The sequence below is a fragment of the Lynx canadensis genome, chromosome A3 (genome assembly GCF_007474595.2).
Source record: "Lynx canadensis isolate LIC74 chromosome A3, mLynCan4.pri.v2, whole genome shotgun sequence".
NCBI lineage: Eukaryota > Metazoa > Chordata > Mammalia > Carnivora > Felidae > Lynx > Lynx canadensis.
The window spans coordinates 29,841,162-29,860,340 of record NC_044305.1 but is presented as its reverse complement, the minus strand read 5'-3'; the positions used below and the strand labels follow the sequence as shown (position 1 = coordinate 29,860,340).

The 19,179-nt window shown below is 40.2% G+C and overlaps 1 protein-coding gene across 5 annotated transcripts in view; it reads right to left on the bottom strand.

Annotated features, from left to right (window-relative positions):
* The window catches only part of ATRN (attractin), a 160,731-nt gene that overhangs the window by 16,714 nt on the left and 124,838 nt on the right, over positions 1–19,179 (bottom strand). For 4 of the 5 annotated variants that reach the window (XM_030309976.1, XM_030309977.1, XM_030309978.1 and 1 more), the window contains exon 25: positions 14,221–14,282. In XM_030309976.1, coding sequence (XP_030165836.1) covers positions 14,221–14,282 — 62 coding nt within the window. Of the gene's footprint in view, positions 1–9,683; positions 10,661–14,220; positions 14,283–19,179 lie in introns of those variants that run through there. The other variant, XM_030309979.1, reaches the window with a different exon arrangement.

The following is a 19,179-nucleotide window of genomic DNA, read 5'->3' as shown; positions in this document are numbered from 1 at the left end:
TAAATAAATATTTAAAAAAATTTTTTTTAATGTTTTATTTATTTTTGAGAGAGAGAGAGACTGAGCATGAGCAGGGGAGGGGCAGAGAGAGAGAGGGAGACACAGAATCTGAAGCAGGCTCCAGGGCTCTGAGCTGTCAGCACAGAGCCCGACGTGGGGCTCGAACTCACAGACTGTGAGATCATGACCTGAGCTGAAGTCGGATGCTTAACCGACTGAGCCACCCGGGCGCCCCTCAAAATAAATAAATAAATATTTAAAAAAAGAAAGATAAATTACATTTACTGCACTGTATTTGTTTTTTTTTTTTAATTTTTTTTTAACGTTTATTTATTTTTGAGACAGAGAGAGACAGAGCATGAACGGGGGAGGGGCAGAGAGAGAGGGAGACACAGAATGGGAAGAAGGCTCCAGGCTCTGAGCCATCAGCCCAGAGCCCGACACGGGGCTCGAACTCACGGACCGCGAGATCGTGACCTGAGCTGAAGTCGGACGCTTAACCGACTGAGCCACCCAGGCGCCCCGGCACTGTATTTGTTTTAAAAAAATCTATGTATAAGTGGACTTGCACAGTTCAAACCTGTGTTGTTCGAAGGTCACCTGCATATTGTATTTGAAGTAATAAATCTGGATGAGATCACCCAGGGAGTGAATACAAATACAGAAAGATGTCCTGGGGGGGCACCCCACTATTGAGAAGTTGGGGAGAAGAGGAAGAAGCAGTAAGGGAGTCTGAGAAGAGTAACCCGTCTTTCTCGGTTTCCCTGCACAATCCTGTTTTTTTACATTTTTATTCTAATAGAAACACAAGGAGGCAGCATATCCACATGTAAGGGCAGGAAGCGAATGAGAACAGTTTCCAAGTTGGCCAAGACCCTACTGATGTAGCTGAGTACAGGTCTGTCCTCAGAGGTGAGCACCCTGGTACCACTCAGAGGCCTCTCCTGGGACTACCCTCAAGCCAGAGGTGTAAACCAGGGCAGCTCAGGGTCCCCTGTCCCCCTAGGCCTAGGTGGGGCTTCTGTCTTCAACGGAGACTTGTTAGAAACACCAAAAACCCAGCTGCTTCCACCAGTTCCAGCTTTTCTAAGAAGCGACACAAACAGCATACCAATTCACAGTGATTGTCCCTCAAAGCTGGTATGTGCATGATTTCTCCCAGGGCAATACAACAACAAAAATTCTAGTGATTCCAAAAAACGTGGCGCTCGCTGATACACCTCCTTTCTTTTCTTCCTTCCGCTAACTTATGTACTGGTGGTGCTGTAACTCAGTCTTCACCCTACTGCAGTCTCTCTTATTAACTGTCTCCCAGATTTTTCTATGCAAATGTAATTTTAAAGAAACATTATACCATGAAAATTTTCAAACAAACACACAAGTAGAGGGAATGATCTAGTGAATTCCTTTGTGTCTATTACTTATCCTTGGAAATTATTAACATTTTGCCAATGTCACTCAAAGATCATCAAAGTGTATTTCTCGTTTCAAACCTAGGACACTAGCCCTAGGCGGAGTCTCTTACTTCCAGCCAGCACGGTACCTGAGGAGAAAACAAGAATCTTTTTGTCTTTTTATCCTAAACCTGCTCCTGCTTATCCAAGGCTTGCACTTTCCTGAGACTACTCTAAAAAAATCCATTTCTTAATTCTAGGTTTTTCTTTCTATCTTTTATATAGGTCTTCAGAAAACTCACAATTTGTGTGAGAGCTCAGCTTTTGGGGCATCTCTCTGTTTTCTCACCAGCTTAATTTTAATTGTGCAGCTAGAATGACATTTTTTTTTTAATCTTTATTTTTGAGAGAGAGACAGAGTGAGAGTGGAGGAGGAACAGAGAGAGAGAGACACAGAATCTGAAGCAGACTTCAGGCTCCGAGCTGTCAGCACAGAGCCCGACGCGGGGCTCGAACTCACAAACTGTGAGACCATGACCTGAGCTGAAGTTGGACGCTTAACCAACTGAGCCACCCAGGCACCCCTAGAATGACATTTTTGACAGCATCTTGAACTTTCCATCCAGACTATTAACTAATGGTCATGTTTTCCTGCCCTTACAAGTCTGGCTTTTCTAAAACTATGTATGCATTTCTTGGCCTGGCTTTGACCTCCAAGCTAACCTGAAAGCAGAGATACCACTGCTTCTTCCCATGTTCCTGTGATTTTACACTCATCATTCTGGTCAGAATTAGATCCAGAGCGGCAGGAACCCATGATCACTTCTATCTTCTGGAACATGAAATGGATTTGTCAAAATGTCTGTTGTCAGTCTGGCAAGGGTCTAGCAGAAGTTCAGATAATTACGTTTTACAAGTACATTGTATCCTGCCTACATCAGAAATTCCCATTACATGCTCTCTTTTTGGCCAGGTGAGGTGATGTCACCTATTTCTCCTTTTCAACCTCACTCAGATGCTGCCCTGGCACCCGTGACTCCAGCCACAAAGACTTCCACAGAGTGTTAGTGGGTCTCTTCTTACTACTACCAGTTGTCGTCCTAACCACTCTAGCACTCACTCCCAAAGTCCTTTCACACACATGACCTCATCTAATTCCCAGAGCAAGCAAGTGGGTCTTATTATTCCCCTCTTCATACACAAGGCTCCTACTAGAGTCTGGATTAGCATCTAATTAAGACATAAAGAGGGTTTAATGGATTTGTCACAATCTAGAGTTTATGTCACTGTGCCTGAGTCTGGAAATATTTTGCGTAACTCAACTTATACTGATTTTCTCACTTGAATCACTGAGCGCCCCCACAACATCCCGATCTACTTCTCTTCTGTGTTATCTGAGCTATTTTTCAGAGTGCTTAGGATTGTTTGGATACCTTTCTTTCTCCCTTATTTTCATGTAGATCCTTTGGGACCTGGTTAACTTGCTTGAGGAAAATATTTTCTTCCCCATGCTCATAAAAGGGACTCTATTCTCAGTTAAAAGATCATCATCATTCCTAGTTCTTAAAACAAAACTCCAAAATAAACAAAGTTCTGGATTCTTTTCCAAAGGTTCCACTTTCAAAAGGTAGGAGTGACAACACCACCATCTGTCCTTGTTTACTAGACAAGATTCCATGGTCTCTAAAGATGTCCCCAGTCAATTCTGATGGTGTCATTCAGTCTTCCACCAGGCAGCAGAAGAGACTGCTCCTCATTGGGCTGGTGCTTAGCAGCAGGGTCATCTCATTCTGTACACATGTTCCAAGAATACACCTGCTAACTGGAGCTACTGAATTAGCATGCAGCCTCTCCATCCCTTCAAAGTGTGCCATCAACCAGCACCAGTAGCTTTCTTCCCTCAGAGAGGTTGGTGCCTGTGGTTCCTCAAGACTCTGCAGTTCTCCTGAAGGCTTAGTTTACTTTCCACATATATTTGCAAATGACTGTGCACTAGGTACTGAAGGTATGTGTGTGTGTGTGTGTGTGTGTGTGTGTGTGTGTGTGCAGGGATGAGAGACAGCGTCTCTGCTCTCTTGAAGCTTAAGAGTCTAACTGTGGACACAGATATGAAGCAAGTAAAAAACTGTGAGAAGGACCACGATGAAAAACAGTATTGTTCTATGGGAGAGAATAAGGGAAGACCATTTAGCTCTGGGGCTCTGGGATGAAATCCTGGAGGAAGTGATGCTGTGCCAAGTTTTGAAGGATGAGTGTAGTATAATAAAAAATGTATTTATTTGGTCTCTGTCCTAAGTTCCTGGCACAGAGGTCCTAAAATTCTTAAAATTTTCTGAGTGACAGGAGTGTCCCCCTCCCCACTTTTTTAGACAAATGTTCACAACAGCTTTATTTATAATAGCCAAAAACTGGAAACAGCCCAAGTGTCCATCTCCATCAAGAAGAGAAGAAATAAATTGTGGTTGATCTTTACATAAAATATCACTCAGTATTAAAAAAAATTTTTTTAATGTTTATTTATTTTTGAGACGATGCAAGAGACAGAGTGCAAGCAGTGGAGGGGTAGACAGAGGGAGACACAGAATCTGAAGCGGGTTCTGAGCTGTCAGCCCAGAGCCCGACGCGGGGCTTGAACTAATGAACGGTGAGATCATGACCTGAGCTGAAGTCAGACACTTAACCGACTAAGCCACCCAGGTGTCCCAAAATATCTCTCAGTATTAAAAAGGAATGAGCTACTTTTAAATTTGATTAAAAATTAAAAAAATATATGTATCTTTATAGTTTTTTTTTTTTGTACAAACTGATTTACACAGTTTTAGGTATAATTTAAAAAATGACAGGGTCTCTGGGTCTGAATGAGCTGTTTTTTTTTTAGAACAAGTTTATTGAAATGTAATTCAGGAGGGTCCTTTGTATCCTAATGAATGACTCATGGGAGGGAGGGACCCAAATAGCTTCAGGATGGAGGCTGGTCACCAGAAAAACCAATCACATGATTAGAGAGCTAGAATGTTCAGTGCCCTCCCTGCTGCATCCCCACCCAACAACTAGAGGGGAGGGGAGATGGCTAGACACTGAGTTCATTAATCACATCTCTGTAATGGAACCTTGAAAGAAATGAGGAGCCATGAAGTTTGAGGGAGCTTTTGGGTTGGTGAACACATATGTTCATGTGCTGGGAGGGGGGCATGCCCAGAGAGGGAGTGGAAGCTGTGCTCTCTACCCACCCCTATAACCTGCCCTATGAATCTCTTCGATTTGGCTGTTTCTGAGTTACATTCTTTCTAATAACTGTAATTTTAGGTGCTGTGCTTTTTCTGAGTTCTGTGAGTCATTCTGGCAAACTGTCAAATGTGAGGAGGGTCACAGGAACCCCCAAATTTGTAGTTGGCCAGGCAGAAGCATGGGCAGCCTGAGGACCCATTCGTGGTTGACATCTGAAGTGGGTGCAGTCCCGGCAGACTGAGCCCTTAACCGGTGGGGTCTGTGCCAACTCCAGGTAGTGTCAGAACTGAACAGACCTGCAGGACACTGAGTTGCTGTCAGAGAATTGGATGTTGTCTGGAAAAACCAAGCAATGAGTAAAACTATAGAGATGAAGGGTAGGGAGAAGAAAGAAAGAAAGAAAGACAGAAAGACAGAAAGACAGAAAGAAAGAAAGAAAGAAAGAAAGAAAGAAAGAAAGAAAGAAAGCATTTTCCAGGAAAAAAGGAAAACCACGTGCAAGTACTGTGAGGTAGGAAAGGAGCCTGGTGCTTGTGAAAAATCAGAAGATGGCTCATGCAGTGGGACTGCAGAGGAGAGTAGCATAAGATGAATACGGAGATGTGAGCAAAGGTCAGTTCACCTGGGTTAGTTTAGATACAATGAGAAGCCACGGAGTATAAGGGAACAGATGTACACGGATTCATTTTCAAGGTCTCCTAGGATTTTATGTGGACTGTAGAGGGGCTCTGACTGCGGGGGGCGTGGTGAGGGAGTGCCTGGTGCATGGGAGACAAGTCATTCGGAAGTGGCAGCAGGGCAGACGGTGAGGAAGGACCAAAAAGTTCACTTCTGGGAGTGTTATGCCACAGACGGGATGGCAGAGTTCAATCAGAATACAGAATGAGAAGATGGCCAGGGTCAAGCTCTGGGAGAACATCAACAGTGAGAAGCTGACAGAAAAGTTCAACAAAAGAGTGGCCTCAGAGCAGTCTGGGGTCAGAGAAGGCCAGCAGAGTCTCAATGACGGGTGGTCAGCTCCTTGATACTGATGAGAATCAAGAAGATGACAACTAAAAAGCATCTCTGGGATGTGGCAATAGAGATGCTCTTGCTGCCCTCCACACACACACAAATTTAGATGGAGTGTGGTGATGGAAGTCAGAACACAGAGGGCTGAAAAGCAAAAAAGGTTTCTAGTACAAGGATTCTTAAGGGCAGTGAAAACACTCCGTAGGGTATTAGGAGACTGAATATATGTCATTATGTATTTGCCCAAACCTATAGAATATACAACACCAAGAGTGACCCCTAAGGTCAACTATGGGCTTTGGAGGATTATGATGTGTCAGTGTAGGTTCATCCTCGGTAAAAAATGTACAACTCTGGGGAGTGATGTTGATGATGGGGAAGAGGCTATGCTTGTGTGGGGGCAGGGGGATACGGGAAATCTCTGTACTTTCTTCTCAATTTTGTCATAACTGTAAAATTGCTTTAAACAGAGATTCTAAAAAATTTAAACAAACAAACAAAACCAAACAAAATAAAAATGTGCTGGAGCCCACAGCCAATGGATACAAGGAGGGAAGGGAACTGCCACAGTGTTCAAGGGGAGCTACATTCAGCGTGGCCACAACAGGCGGCTTCTTCCCCATTCTGTGTTTGTGCTAAGCAGTGGGAGACAGCAGCTGAGGCAGTGAGCCCTTGGCCTGGGGCCGGGCAGGCCAGGCTGGCCCTTTCACTCAGAAAACAAACTAACAGTACAGCTTGCCCAGCAACACGCTCTGCCCCTACTCCACACTCACTAGAGGACGTGACACACAGAAACAGCATCCTGGAGGATGTGACACACAGAAATAGCATCCACACACAGACAAATGGCAGTCTTCAACACATCCCCAAATCAGACATTTTGAGGAAACCAATACTGTGAAAGAGAGGCATCAAACAACAGCAACAAAACCCAAACATCCGAGGAGAGTTATTAATAATAGCACAAAATAAGACTTCAAAATAAAATAAAATAAAATAAAATATAAAATAAAATATTAATCTCACAAAGGAACATGAGAAGAAGCTACATTCACAATGAAACAGGCCATAAGGGAAAATATATTAGAAATAAAATGCACAAGTTAAAAAAAAAACTTATCAGATGGACTCAACAAAGGAAATGGACCCAACTTTGGATTACATTAATGAGCTGGAAAATACTGCTGTGGAGCTCACACAGAATGCAGTGCAAAAGGAAAATGAAAGAATAAGTGAGTTCAGTTAAGAAATATAAAGGACAGATCCAGAATCTTCCTCATTAATCTAACAGAGAATTCTAGAATTCAAGCAAAAGAATGAAAGGAGTAGAAACAAGCAAAGAGAAGACAACACTGCAAAACTCAAGACTCCAGTCCTCAGTCTGAAAGCCCCTCCTCCTCGCCCCGTATCAAATTCCTTCTCAGGTCCTTTCTGAATTACTCATACGGTCCTGCAGAACAACAACATCCAACAAAGGGAAAGGCATGGGACACATAAGATGGTGTGAGAAAAAAAATGGTAAAACTTACAAAAATTGTTCCTACAGAACCTAAAATGACTACAATCTAGAATTTAAATCCCAGATAATCGCTACTTCGGAGGCCACCGGATGGCTGTGCAGGCTGTTACAGGGCTCACTGAGAGCCTCATAGCAGACAGCTCTTGTAGGGACTGGACTCATGAAGCTGCCAGGAGCTGAGGCCGTGGTCCCATCCCCTTCAGTGGCTGCACAATCTTCCTTCCCATCTGACCTCCCATGCTTTAGCTTGCGTGTGGGATGTAATACTGCCCCAGGCCCTGAATTCACAGAACTTTCAGCTAACTTAGGGTTTCTCAATGCCAACTGAACATAAGAATCATGAGAGAGCCTTTGAAATATCACAAGGATCCGGTGCCCTAAGAGAACAAGGAATTGGCATCTCTGGGGCATGGGGCCCAGGCAGCTCCTAGTGTTTTTTAAGTTTCCCAGGGTGTTCTAAGGTACAGCTATGGCTGTGAGACATGTAACAGCTTCAGGCTCTCAAACCCAATTTAAAACCTGTAGGAGAGGCCTCTAATTGGCCCTGTTCATCTTTGCATGTCAAATTATAGGTTCAGCTACGTATGAGTTGTTCTTAAGCTCCAGCCTGGTAAATAAGTGCATTGAAGGGTGATTAAGTACTATCATAAGAGTCCCAAAGGGGATGGACTTTGGGGTGAATGTATCAGGAGAAGACTCATGGAATAGGCAATTGGGTTGGGTTCTGAAGGGTTAAGACTATGACAGGTCAGTGGGATCAGGTAAATACCTTTGAAACAAACGCAGAGGAGACCCAGATAAGTCTACCACCCCTCCAGGCCCTGCAGCTCATGTGGCCAAAAAGGGAGGAAATGACAGCTATCTTGGAGAGGCTCATAATCTGATGGAAGTCACAGGGCAAAGATTGATGAAATACTGAATTTGCAAGAATATAGAATGATGCTTCGGCCCCACTCTTGAAGGACCACAGAAGGTGGCTCAGGTCAGTGACCCTACCTGCCTGCCACTAAACAGAATAAAAAAACTACTGGGAGGGGTGGGAGGAGATCTTGGGATTTTGATTTCTCCTGTGGTAACATTAGAAGGCAGTTTCCTTTTGGAATCTCTACTTCTGTGGAATGAAGAGATTTTCTTGTGAATGGGAGGTAGTTTCATCAAATTTCCAGCACTCCATACCGCTAGCATTGCAACATTTAGGACAGAGGTTCTGCGGTGCCCACTCAGCTCCAATGAACTGTGCTGAGTATTTTCTGAAAAAGGGAGTAACACAGAGAGTGAGTCCCGGGCCTAGTGGATGGTGTGGTCCCTGGAGCCGAAGCAATTAATATCTTGCCTTGATTCACTGGCACTCCTACTGCAGAGTATAGTAAAGCTGTAATCAAATAGATTCCACACGGATATAGGAACACCTAAACATGAAAAGACAACAGGGAAAATACCCATGAAGAAAACAGGGAAGGACAGAGAGGTCTGCTTTGTGGAAAACACCATAAATGGGGTTCAAAGACAAACAACTGAGCACACACCTGTTAATAGTTGCAAAATAAAACGAGGTCCTAAATTTTGGTACAAAAAAGGCAAATATCCCGATAGAAATACAAACAAAGGATAGGGACAGGTAATTCAAAACAAGAACTCTAAGAGATCAGTAAGCATCACTCATAATTAAAGACATCCAAATTTAAGATACCAGTGATACCTCTCAGACTGGCGAATTAAAAATAATGGCAATTTTTAGTGTTGCTAAGACATAGTAAGAGGAAGAGGCTGTAAGACAAATTATATTCCTGCTGTAGGAGTGTAAATTCATGCCACTGTTGAGGGTCCATGGCAGTGTTTTTGCATTTTGATGCAGCAATTATAGGGACATAAAAGCTATCCCAGAGAGATCTTCATAGAAAAATGTAAAGGTATATGTAACAAAATTGAAGACAATCTAAGAGTCAGTCAAAAGAGGACTGGTTAAACAAAATATGGTACTTGTACTATGAGAAAAGCTGTTTAGAAATGAAGTGAATCTCCACATGGGAAAGTTAACCATAAAACATGGCATAAAAAGACAAGTTATAGAACAACATGTAAGCAGGGAACCCACTTTATAAACCAAAGAATCAGAAAAGAACAGAACTTACATGCAGCATATATACAGAGAAAAAACTGTGGAAACACATGCATCAAAATATTAACAGTGATAATTTCTTAAAAGTAGAATTAGGAGAAGTTTGAATTTTAATTTTTACATTGTTTGAAGTTTTACTACGAACATAAACTACTTTTGATGTTTTATAAGAGAATTATCTGTATGCTGATTTTCTACTTTAAAAAGTCTGAATGAAGACTTAATATTTTGTTTTCAAATACTTGGATTAGTTTAGCATTATTTCATCATATCTTTTTATGTCGTCCCTACCAATTTTTCCCTTTACATTATCTAGATCATTGTTGTTCAATAGAAATTTAATGTGAGCCACATATGTAATTATAAAAGTTCTAGTAGCCACATTAAAAAGTAAAAAGAAACAGGTGAAATTAATTTTAATAAAATAGTTTTATTTAACCCAAGATTGCCAAAACATCATTTGAACATGTGACCAGTATAAAAATTGAGACATTTTATATTCTAAGTCTTCAAAATCCAGTGTGTATTTAATACTAATAAGCACATCTCAATTTGAACACTAAATTTTTACCAGAAAATATTTGATCTGTATTTAAATTTCCTAAAATCCACAAGTGAAAAAGTAGATTCACATATCCAGGTTGTTCTAAACATACTTAAAAGTTCTCTACTAACTGAATCAAGTAGCAGTTTTTAAATTATATTTAAATTAGTTAAAATGAAAAAGCCAGTTTCTTAGTCACACCAGCTACATTTCAAGTGCTTGTGAGCTACATGTGACAAGTGACTGTTCAGTCTATACTGATCTTTTACCTTCTTGTTTATTACTATCTACTTTTTATTTCTATTTAGCTTTTTATCACTTAAAACAAATCGGAACCTTTTAAACTTTATCTATTTTGGTCGTTATGTATATATTCCACTGGTTAATCTGATTTTGTGCCAGTGCCACACTGACCACTGTAGCTTGACAAAATGTTTACTATCTGGGAGGGCCAGTGGATGGTCTCCCCACCCTCTCCATTTTTTCTTGGTAATTCTTGATCTTGTTATGCTGTAATTTTGAGCAACTTATTAACCGAAGTAATACAAATATACAAATTTCATTTTTATTGGTGAAATGTAGAAATATAATTGATTTTTTCCCCAGAAACACTGAAGGCTTTTATTAGATTCTTTTATCTCCCTCCAAGATTAGAGGGCTGCAACGGTTACTTCTTGGTGGAGATGTCATCGTCATCCAGAAACTAAAGGGTACAGTTTACAGCAGGCAGAAGGGGACCCATCAGGATGTGGATGAATCTTGATGTGAGGCCATCTGCGTTCCAACATCACTTGGGAAGGGATTTCTCCTTTCACGGTAGAAAGGGGAGGGCACCCCATGGCTTACTATGGGAAATATAATTATATGGTTTTCATGACAGCATCTGCCTTTACCAATAAGAGCTGCAAAAGATGTATGCCTCTGAACGACATAAAACTGATTTTTTAATACTGCCCTTGTGTCTAGCTACTTTGCTGAATTCACCTATTAATTCTAACATTTTTTATGCAGATTCTTTTGAATTCCTCCCATAATCATGTTGCAAGTGTGATGATTTTTCTTTTTCAATTCTTATGTATTTTATTTTTCTTCTCTTACTGTATCGGCTAGAACCTTTGTCACAATGTCGAATGAAGTAATTGGTAAGTAGAATCTGTCTTGTTCCCAAACTCGAAGAGAAAGTTTCTAACATTTTTCCATTAAGAATGTGGTTTGCTGTTGGCTTTATACATTGGTCCTTTATCAGATTTAAAGAAGTTTTTTCTATTCTGAGTTTCCTAAAAGTTTTTTAATGAATGATATCAAATTTTATCAAATGCTTTCCCCCACTGATTAAGATGATCTTATTATTCTCCTCCCTTATTATGCAATTAATGTTAATTACATGGATTGATTTTTCTGATGCTAAATCAACTTTGCAATTCCTGGAATGAACTCAACTGGGTCATAGTGGATTTTTGCTTCTTCATTCCTGAGTGAGATTGGCTTGTAAATTCCATTCTCATAATATTCTTGTCAGGTTGTGCTAAATTCATAAAATAAATTGGGATGTATTCCTTCTTTTTTGGTTCTTTAAAAGATTTGGTTAATAATGATATTATTTCTTCCTTAAAACATTATAAATTACCAATGAAGCCACCTGGGCCTGGAGTTACCTTTGTGGGAAAATTTTAAGTTATGTATTGTTTTTAAACAGATATAGGGCTATCCAATATTCAAGTTCCTATTCTGTATCAATTTCAGTAAGTTGTAGATAATTTTGTTTTTTTAACTGTTCCATTCCATTTGTTCAATTTTCAAACTTATTTGCATAAAGGTGCTCATAAAATACTCTTATGGAGGAAAAAAATGTCTGCAGCATTTGGAGTAATGCTTCCTTTTAAATTTTTGACATTATTTATACCTTCTCTCTTTTTTTCTTGGTCAATCTTGCCAAGGGATTATCAGTATTATTATTTTCAAAGATCCAGCTTTGAGGTTCTTTCAATTCTCTCTACTGTACTTCTTCCCCTGTAACATTAATTTTACTCTATTTATACTGCTTCCTTCTACTTTCTTTAGGTTTAATTAGTTCTTTTTCTGACTTACTGAGAAAGCTTTTTTCCTTTTCCAATATGTGCTTTTTATAAAGCAGTGATCTTCAACCTTAGCTGCACACTGCAATCACCGGGGAGCTTTCAAATGCTTAAGTCCCATCCCCAGAGATTCTGACATGACTGGTCTGAGATGTGGCACGGGCATCAAAAGCTTCCCAAGTGATTCTACTGTGTAACCAAGGTTGAGAACCACAGATTTAAAGCCATACCTTCTAAGTACAACTTTAACTGCATCTTACAAGTGAATTTTTCTTGATCATTCAAATTGTTTTAAAATTTCTGCAGTGATTTTATGAAAATTTTTATTTTTTAAAATTTTCAAGTTTATTGGTAGGGGCAGAGAGAGAGGGAGACAGAATCTCAAGCACTGACAATGCAGAGCTTTATGTGGAGCTTGAACTCATCAATAATGAGATTATGACCTGAGCCAAAATCAAGAGTTGGATGCTTAACTGACTGAGCCACCCAGGCACCCCTTCTGTAAAATTTTTAAATAGACAAATCCAATACATGGCTTTAGAAGTCAGGTGAGTAGTTATTTTTGGGGAAGAATGAAGGGGCTGTGACTGATAACACGGGGAGCTTCTAAAGTGCGTGTTTAATTTGTGATAATTTATTGAGCTGGACACCTGCTCTATAAGTGTTTCTGTAATTTTATAGTATACTTAAAAATAGATTTCATACAAGGACTGGGAATTATAATGACATTAGCCTTCTCAATATTAATACTGGGAGCTAGAAGAAACAGCATTAACGTCTTCTAAATTCTAATGGAAAATAGTTTCCAGCCTAGAATTCTGCATTCAAACTTTTGATCAAACGTGAAGGTAAAATTAGAACATTTTCAGACAGAGAAAATTACAGAAAAGTTACCTCCCCTGCAACTTTTCTCAAAACTCCTGGAGAACGTGCCCCAGTAAAAGGAGGAAATAAATAGGGAGATAATGACAGGAGATCCTGGAAACAGAGATTTCAACACAAGAGGAAGGCAGAAGAAGTTCCCAAGATGGTAATCGTGCAGCAGGCCTCCAGAGATAGTGCACCCGGGGGCAGCGGGCTGGAGGGCTCTAGGACAGACATCTCCAAGAGAAACTGAAACCAGGAGACTACACCTGCTTATGTCTGACCACAGACAGATTTTTCAGTTCTAGTTACATAGAAAACCAAATCAGGGCTAGTTACATAGAAAACCAAACGATGAAAAAACCCAGGTTACGATAAACAAAGAGTGATTCCCCCATCCAAAAAATGGGGAGGTATAATCATAGTTCAACCCAGCTGTGAATAGGGGTTTTACAGTTATAACAACAAAAACGGGAGCACTGATTTAGCCAAACATTGTGATGTAACTATATGACATGAGGGGGAAGGCAGGGGATTTCGCACTCGTGGTGTGTGGGGAGTTGTTGGGTGAGGTTACATGCGATAATGAATCCTCATCTACAGTGGGACATCAGAAGATAGACTGAACTGGAAAATCAAGAAATAGTGTAAGCATGGAGAAGTTAAATATCCTTAAGACAATTTAAACTGGAGGGAAGTAAGGGATGGGAAGGTGTGGGGCAGGATGCTGCTACTTTTTCTTATGAGATCTGGAGCATGTGTATTTTTCAATTATGTGTATACAGTATTTCATAAAAACAAAGTTAAAAATAAAAGAATCCCAAGAAATAACAAGTTACTTTTAGCTTAAAAACTCTGGACAATCACCTGAATCATCCCTGAACAAGAAGAAGCATATTGGTAGCACACACTAGTAATCATTATTGATTGTTTCAACCCCAAATTCTCCCCGTATGAAGGTCCAAATTATCTACATTTTCTTTTTTTTTTTTTTTTTTTTTTCAACGTTTATTTATTTTTGGGACAGAGAGAGACAGAGCATGAATGGGGGAGGGGCAGAGAGAGAGGGAGACACAGAATCGGAAACAGGCTCCAGGCTCTGAGCCATACAGCCCAGAGCCCGACGCGGGGCTCGAACTCACGGACCGCGAGATCGTGACCTGGCTGAAGTCGGACGCTTAACCGACTGCGCCACCCAGGCGCCCCAAATTATCTACATTTTCGTATAGAATACATGAAAAGCTGCTCCCAAAAGCCAGAACACACAAAGCAAATGTTTTCATTCATCAGATTACACTGAATTTACATTATTGCAACCAACATGTAACTTCTCAAAAAGGCCTATTAAGTTAGTTTGATCTGTTTTGCCCACACCAGATTATTCATTTATCTTTTATGAGCTGATAATTAATGGGATTAAGTACCTGAATCAAAAGAGAGGATATGGTTTGTAGAAGTGAAATTACCTGAAGAAAGTCACGAAGAACTGTACCAGGTCCATAAAATTGCTGTGCTGGGAGAAGGCGATCTGTGAGGGAGAAACAGGCAGCGTGAGGAGGGAGACTACTGGGCAGCACCATCAACTCGGCCTTCTTGGTTCAGGGGTTAAGCTAAAAGACACACTTGAAATGCTCAGGAAGAGTGCTTCAACCCTTTAGTTTCTTTTCTGGCTTAACTGCCAACCCAGAGGTAATATTCTGAAGCCTCAACGCGAACTCCCAGAGTGCCAGCCTTTCTGCTCTTGACATCAGATCTGAGTCCTCTCAGTGTGACCTTGAAGACCTCTCAGACCCCCAACATGAAAACCCCAATGCCAGGCAAGCCAGTTTGCCTGCTACCTCCTCTGCCTTCCTCTGGACAAAATGCTCTCCTTGTTTGCTTTGAGTTCAAGTTCTTGGATCTACCTCGAGGTCAGGAGCTTCTTCTGTGCCCTTCATCCCTTTGATACTTACATGCTCAGCGAATACTCACTCAGGATAGTGTCCTTTCAAAAAAAAACCCCGTATCTCAAGTTTTACTACATTAAGTATCATCTGACAATCAATATAACACCAGTTGGAACCTAAATAATTTTATTACACGGTTAATAGTTTTTATACAAAGAATATAAAAAAATCCCTAATGTAGTTCATCGAAGACACCACTGACTGAAACAGGCATTATTTTGTATACAATTAAGAAAAAACATTGTCAATTATACTATGACAAAATGCTTTAAAAATCATTGACTAAGATGCATCGTGATTTCAGAGATATTAGAACATGAAAAAAATGAGCATGTTAGGATTTATTACTAAGTATGAGAACTGTGTCATTATTAGGTATAATACTCATAGTACTAGCCAGATGTTATGGCATATTCCCTGCTTTTTTTATTTTTTATGAAATTTTTTAATGTTTATTTTTGAGAGAGAGACAGAGTGCAAGTGAGGGAGGGGCAGAGAGAGAGGAAACACTGTATCTGAAGCAGGCTGTCAGTACAGAGCCCGACGTGGGGCTCAACCCATGAACTGCTAGATCATGACTTGAGCCAAAGTCAGATGCTTAAGTGACTAAGCCACCCAGGCGCCTCTTCCCTGCTTATTTAAAGAGAACATAGCCCTCCTTGGAGAGACAATGGTACTGTAAGTAAAACAATTATTGAATAAGGTGATTACTGCTCCAGTACAGACAATAAATATGACAGGAATCAGAAAATTAAATGATTAGCGGCTTCTTTTTCTAATCCCACCCAACTCTCTGTCAGACAACAGCTTCCATCCTATGGTAATGAAAGAAAAGTCCCAGCACTGGGACAATTCAAGGCTTTGTGCTTTTTTTTTTTTCAATTTTTATTTTTTTAATATGAAATTTATTGTCAAATTGGTTTCCATATAACACCCAGTGCTCATCCTAACAGGTGCCCTCCTCAATGCCCATAACCGATTTTCCCCTCCCTTCCACCCCCCACCAACCCTCAGTTTATTCTCAGTTTTTAAGAGTCTCTTATGGTTTGCCTCCTTCCCTCTCTGTAACTTTTTTTTCCCCCTTCTTCTTCTGTTAAGTTTCTCGGGTCTTCTGTTAAGTTTCTCAGGATCCACATAAGAGTGAAAACATATGGCATCTATCTTTCTCTGTATGACTTATTTCACTTAGCATAACACTCTCCAGTTCCATCCATGTTGCTACAAAAGGCCATATTTCATTCTTTCTCATTGCCAAGTAGTATTCCGTTGTACATATAAACCACAACTTCTTTATCCATTCACCAGTTGATGGACATTTAGGCTCTTTCCATAATTTGGCTATCATTGAAAGTGTTGCTAGAAACAAGTGCCCCTATGCATCAGCACTCCCATATCCCTTGGGTAAATTCCTAGCAGTACTATTGCTGGGTCATAGGGTAGATCTGTTTTTAATTTTTTGAGGAACCTCCACACTATAAAGAACTCACCAAACTCCACATCTGAAAAACAAATAATTCAGTGAAGAAATGGGCAGAAGACATGAATAGACACTTCTCTAAAGAAGACATCCAGATGGCCAACAGGCACATGAAAAGATGCTCAACGTCGCTCCTCATCAGGGAAATACAAATCAAAACTGCACCCAGATACCACCTCACGCCAGTCAGAGTGGCTAAAATGAACGAATCAGGAGACTACAGATGCTGAAGAGGACGTGGAGAAATGGGAACCCTCTTGTACTGTTGGCTTTGTGCTCTTTTTACAACCAGACTCAAAGAGGCAGAGGAGGTTTCCAATGTTTGCCTTTTCTGATGGTCTTGTTTTCTTTTAGACATTCCATAAATAAAGTTCCAGCACTATCTATTCAGGCTATAGGACATTATGGGGAATAGAATTTTCAGTTTTTGTGTCCTCTCTCTAGCCACCATATAATCAGAAATACAAAGATACACAGATTTTATGCCACAGGTAAGGAGAAACCCACATTCTTTGCTTTTACTTCATTTTTTAACAATAACCAGTCACAAGTAAGATTCTTTGAGAATATGGCCACCACCCTTGCACAAAAGCTCTTTAATAAGCTGGAGAAGAACAATTGTTTAAACAAGGTTATTCAATCTTGAGGAATGAGGACTCCAGGTTACAGCATATAAAGAAGGAGAAGGTAACAGATTCCAGTCCAAAAAATTCTGTTGATAGACTTTCATCTTTTAAAGCATTAGTATATCCTCATTGTTTAGACTTAAAGAGATCCTGAGATGCTTTCCCCACTGTCAGGTGCCAGGAAGTACGGATGCTAATAGTACCCTCTGAGGACTACCAGATGTCTGTGCCCCTTGTGCCACAAAACACTCCTCAGTGCTGTGATCACAGCTGACTTCTTGGTGAAGTAGGGAAACACCACGTTCATGTCTAATTCAAAACCACAACGAACCAATATAAATTGGTTGCCAGCGTGGCTGCTACCCAAGACTCACATTAAGGGAATCTCTTTTGTTACGTATTACAAAGGTTTTGTAGGGGGAAAAAAAAGTCCTAACATAAAAGTGTTTATGAACAGACCGACCACTTAGAAACATCTATTCTTGCTCAACACCCCACCTACCATGTCAGTCTTTGTGGATTAAGCTTTGATTGACAGGGTGATGAACTTATTGTCCAAACTGAAAACTTCTGAGAGAGAAGGGGAAACACAATTCAAAATTACACTGGGCAATCCCTATCAAAATAACACCAGCATTCTTCACAGAGCCACAACAAACAATTCTAAAACTGGAACCAGAAAAGACCCCAAATAGCCAATGTTGAAAAAGAAAACCAAAGATGGAGGCATCACAATTCCAGACTTCAAGCTGTATTACAAAGTTGTAACCATCAAATATGATGCTGGCACAAAAACAGACAACAGATCAATGCAGAATAGAGAACCCAGGAAAGGGTCCACATGTGTATGGCCAACTATTCTTCAACAAAGCAGGGAAGAATATCCAATGGAAAAAAGACAGTCTCTTCAGCAAATGGTGCTAGGAAAACTGGACAGCAACATGCAGAAGAATGAAACTGAACTACTTTTTTACACCACATACAAAAATAAATTCAAATGGATGAAAGACCTAAATATAAGACAGGAAACCATCAAAATCCTGTAAGAGAAAACAGAGAGCAACCTTTTTGACCTCGGCCGCAGCAACTTCTTACTAGACATGTCTCTGCAGACAAGGGAAACAAAAGCCAAAATGAACTACTGGGACTTCATCAAGATAAAAAGCTTCTGCACAGGAAACAATCAACAAACCTAAAAGGCAACTGATAGAATAGGAGAAGTTATCTGCAAAGGACATATGGGATAAAGGGTTAGTATCCAAAATTGACAAAGAGCTTATCAAACTCAACACCCAAAAAACAAATAATCCAGTGAAGAAATGGGCAGAAGGCATGGATAGACACTTTTCCAAAGAAGACATTCAGAAGACAGACACATGAAAAGATGCTCAACATCACTCATCATCAGGGAAATACAAATCAAAGCCACAATGAAATACTACTTCACACCCGTCAGAGTGGCTAAAATTAACAACTCAAGAAACAACAGATGTTGGCAAGGATGCAGAGCAAGGGGAACCCTTTTGCACTGCTGTTGGGAATGCAAACTGTTGCAGCCATTCTGGAAAACAGTACGGAGGTTCCTCAAAAAATTAAAAATAGAACTACCCTACGCCCCAGCAAATGCATTACTAGGTATTTATCCAAAGGATACAAAAATGCTGATTCAAAGGGGCACATGCACCCCAATGTTTATAGCAGCACTATCAACAACAGTCAACTTATGAAAAGAGCCCAAATGTCCATTGACTGATGAATGGATAAAGAAGATGTGGAATATATACACAATGGAATGTTACTCGGTGATGAAAAAGAATAAAATCTTGCCATTTGCAACAAAGTGGATGGAACTAGAATGTATTACGCTAAGTGAAATAAGTCAGTCAGAGAAAGACAAATATATGATTTCACTCATATGTGGAATTTAAGAAACAAAACAGATGAACATAGGGGAAGGGAAGGAAAAATAAGATAAAAGCAGAGAGGGAGGCAAACCATAAGAGACTCTTAAATACAGACAACAAACTGAGGGTTGCTGGAGGGGAGGTGGATGGGGGGGATGGGGTAAATGAGTGATGGGCATTAAGGAGGGCACTTAATGGGGATGAGCAGTAGGTGTTATAGGTAAGGATGAATCACTAATTGTATTACTGAAACCAATATTACACTATATGTTAACTAACTAGAATTTAAATAGAAAAAAATTACAGTGGGACCACAAGCATGAATTGCACTGTCGCTACTCAGACCATCAGACATGCAAACCAATTGCAAAAGTGATCTTGTGAAAGATTAGATTTTACTGAAAGTGCTGTTGGAGAACTGATCGCACAAAACCACAGGCAAATGAGGACTTGGCAGGATTATCAACTGAAG